The 3315-nt window shown below is 36.2% G+C and overlaps 1 protein-coding gene across 4 annotated transcripts in view; it reads left to right on the plus strand.

Annotated features, from left to right (window-relative positions):
• LOC308080304 (H-2 class I histocompatibility antigen, alpha chain-like) overlaps positions 1-3315 on the plus strand; it is a 6559-nt gene continuing 3244 nt past the window's right edge. For 2 of the 4 annotated variants that reach the window (XM_080422104.1, XM_080422105.1), the window contains exons 1-3: positions 6-283; positions 1337-1594; positions 2598-2876. In XM_080422104.1, the coding sequence (XP_080278230.1) occupies positions 235-283; positions 1337-1594; positions 2598-2876 (586 nt within the window). In that variant the 5' untranslated portion in view covers positions 6-234. Of the gene's footprint in view, positions 284-1336; positions 1595-2597; positions 2877-3315 lie in introns of all 4 variants that reach the window. The other 2 variants (XM_080422106.1, XM_080422103.1) reach the window with 2 other exon arrangements.

Consider the following 3315-nt stretch of genomic DNA (forward strand, 5'->3'; position numbering starts at 1 on the left):
CACTTTCATTTAACAACCTGCAGTGACTCAAGTTCACCTAGTAACAGCATTTACTGAATTTCTATTGGTTGTAGCCCGAGTTGTGACCTGCGCACTTTAACATTACACACTGTAAAGTGTTGAGCAGCCATTTGATCAGAGCTTTCATCTCAGATGGTGGTAGATGAAGTTTCAGTCAAACCATAAGCGCAACGTTTGAACTTATTTTATATGTTCTAATATTTTAATCTAAAGATGAAGGTTTTCATTGTGTTGTTGCTTTGTTTTTACACCACATCTGCAGGTAAGAGTTTAACTCAATAACTTATTGTAACAGGTTATTATTACAACAGCTCACATGGAAGCCTTAATATTTTTAGTTTGACTGAGATTTGAACAGTGTTTATTAGTTTGATTATTGATATATGATATTATACCATTTCCACCTCTCATAAAGACCCTTTCAGAACCCTGTATACCTTTATGTATTTTGGATGCTGATGTCATCACAAATATATAAAAGATATACAGGGTTCCTACAGTACCTTATAATAAAAATGGTGTAATTGATTATTGTTTGCATATTTTCAGTATAAGTGTGTGACATTACACCAATATAACACATATTATTATTTATAGGTGTTTTCACACATAGGCTACAAACCCAAAAATTGCACAATTGTATTTTATGTCGCTAACTGCTATGCGCTGAATAATAAATAAAAAGTACAAAGGTACCAGTTGAACATTGGTTTAAAAGTCTTTCCAACTATTTTGCCAAAAACTAGCCTCAGAAACCCATGCCTTTTTTTGTTTCAAAAGAAGAAAAAAAACGGACTCATGCCAGTAAGGGGAAATGCTGAGCTTTTGTGTTTTGTTTGTTTGTTTGTTTGTTTGTTTATTTTAAATGGTGATACATTTCTTGAATTTCTTGAAAATCACCTCCTGTATCAAGACACTTGCTGAGAACTTGACAAATAAGATGTTGTAATATATGATTATTCAGCATAACAGTTATAACAGTCCCCCCCCCCCTCTAGGTGTGCATTTGTAGTCTTGTGTAAATGTAACTTTCTGTAAATTCTGAAAAACCTAATAATAACCTAAATAATAATAATGATAATAATAGGAGTAATGTCTAGACATTTATTCTACCATTATGTTGTTAAAGTTATGACTAGACTGCACTGATTTTAAAGATGTGATCATGGATGAATGCAAATAGGCTATTCTAATTAGTATTGCGTAATATGATAACTAAGACAATAGGGGACAGAAATGTTCTGTCAAACAAATCATCATATAGGCTATAAGAACTATATTTTAACAAATTTAAAACATTTTTGCTCTTTTTCAGCGATTCATTCGTGGAAGTCCATTCAAACTACCAGCACTGGTTTGAGTGAATTCCCTGAGTTTGTGGCTGTGTCCCTCCTGGATGATGAGGTGATGGGATACTTTGACAGCAACATCAACATCTATGTGAACAAACAGAGCTGGATGGAGAAGCTGGGACAACAGGAAGAGAAGGATCAGACAGATGGACATAGAGGAAATGTACAGGTCAACAAAAACAATCTTAGGGAGGCCATGAAGCGGTTCAACCAATCAGACGGTAACACTAACCTGAAGCTTTACTGTATTCATTACTGCTCTCCCTCTACACACACTGCTCTATGACTAGTGTATGTTATATATTATACTATATATAGACTAGTGTACATTAATATATTATACTGTCTATAGCTTTGGTTCTCGAAGGGGGGTCTGGGGGTCCTTGGGGGGGGGGGGGGGGGGTACCAGGGGGTCCCCAGCAAAATGTGTCAATACAGTGTCACAATCATTTCAACCACTTTAACCATATTTTATACTTTTGCTATTCAAAAATAGCAGATCTCTGTGCCGTCCTACAAGCTTGTAGATCTGTTATTTTTGAAAAATCGTGAAAAATGTGTGCAAATCTTTGAATACGTATATTTTTGTTCAACCCAAATCTTTGCTCCTGGGGGTTCCTGGAACAAAATATTTTGAGATGGGGGTCCGCGGGCAAATACATATCATTTTGGGGGTCCTTGACATGAAAAAGTTTGAGAACCACTGGTCTATAGACTAGTAGTGTATAATATATTGTAGTTTCTATAGGAGTGGTTCTCAAAGTGGTGTCTGGGGACCCCCAGGGGCCCTTGAGTAGCATCAAATCAATTTAACAACTTTAACCCTATATTGGCTATTTGAAAATAGTCGATCTACAAGCTAACAACGCACAGTGATGCGACGCGCGCGATTTTCAAAAAAAATTTGAAAACATGATTTATCATATTTTCTCAACATTCTCAACATTTAACAACACAAATCTTGTACAAGATATTTTCACATGGGGGTCTGCAGCCAAATACATATTTATTTGAGGGTCCTTGACATCAAAACATTTGAGAACCACTGGTCTATTATGTTAATATATTGTACTGTCTAGACCAATGGTTCTCAACCTGTTGGTCGGATGATTTTGGGGGGGTCCCCACATGACTGCAGCAGGATGTGGTTCAATTCACTGTCTGTCTGTCTGTCTGTCTGTCTGTCTGTCTGTCTGTCTGTCTGTCTGTCTGTCTGTCTCTCAGGTGTCCACATTGAACAGTACATGTCTGGTTGTGAGTGGGATGATGAGACTGGAGACACTGATGGTTTTCAACAGTATGGTTATAATGGAGAAGACTTCCTCTCATATGACCTGAAGACAGAGTCATGGGTCGCTCCAAAACCACAGGCTGTCATCACTAAACTGAAATGGGAACAAAACACAGCTTTGATGGCACAGTTTAAGTACGCCCTGACCAGTGACTGCATTGAATGGCTGAAGAAGTATGTGACCTATGGAAACAAGACTGTACAGAGAACAGGTACAACATGATGTGATGGAGTTGTACTTAGATAAATATGTTAAGATGTAGTAACATCACTATGAGAACAACAGAGAACAGCTACAACAGTAGTTAACTATAACTAATGAAATGACAAAAACTAACTGAAATAAATATAAAAACAAGGCTTTACAAAAAAAAAAAATGAAACTGTGTGTTTACAAAACTAACTAAAACAAACTCAAATCGTAGCGAAAATGTCCTCAGTTTTAGTCTTTAACAATATTTCATACATAAGACTAATATTTTGGGTCAGGATACATGGATACGTGGATATGAAATCTTATTTTTAAGTATTTTTAGCTGTGCCAGTTTTAAGCCCTGTTGTGAAAGATTTTTTAAAATCTTTATAACTTGTGAAAATATCAGATCTACAATCTCACAACGTGTTACGTTGTGAGCTTGTAGATCTACTATT

This window comes from Gymnoscopelus braueri (genome assembly GCF_963280865.1).
Source record: "Gymnoscopelus braueri genome assembly, chromosome: 24".
Classification (NCBI taxonomy): domain Eukaryota; kingdom Metazoa; phylum Chordata; class Actinopteri; order Myctophiformes; family Myctophidae; genus Gymnoscopelus; species Gymnoscopelus braueri.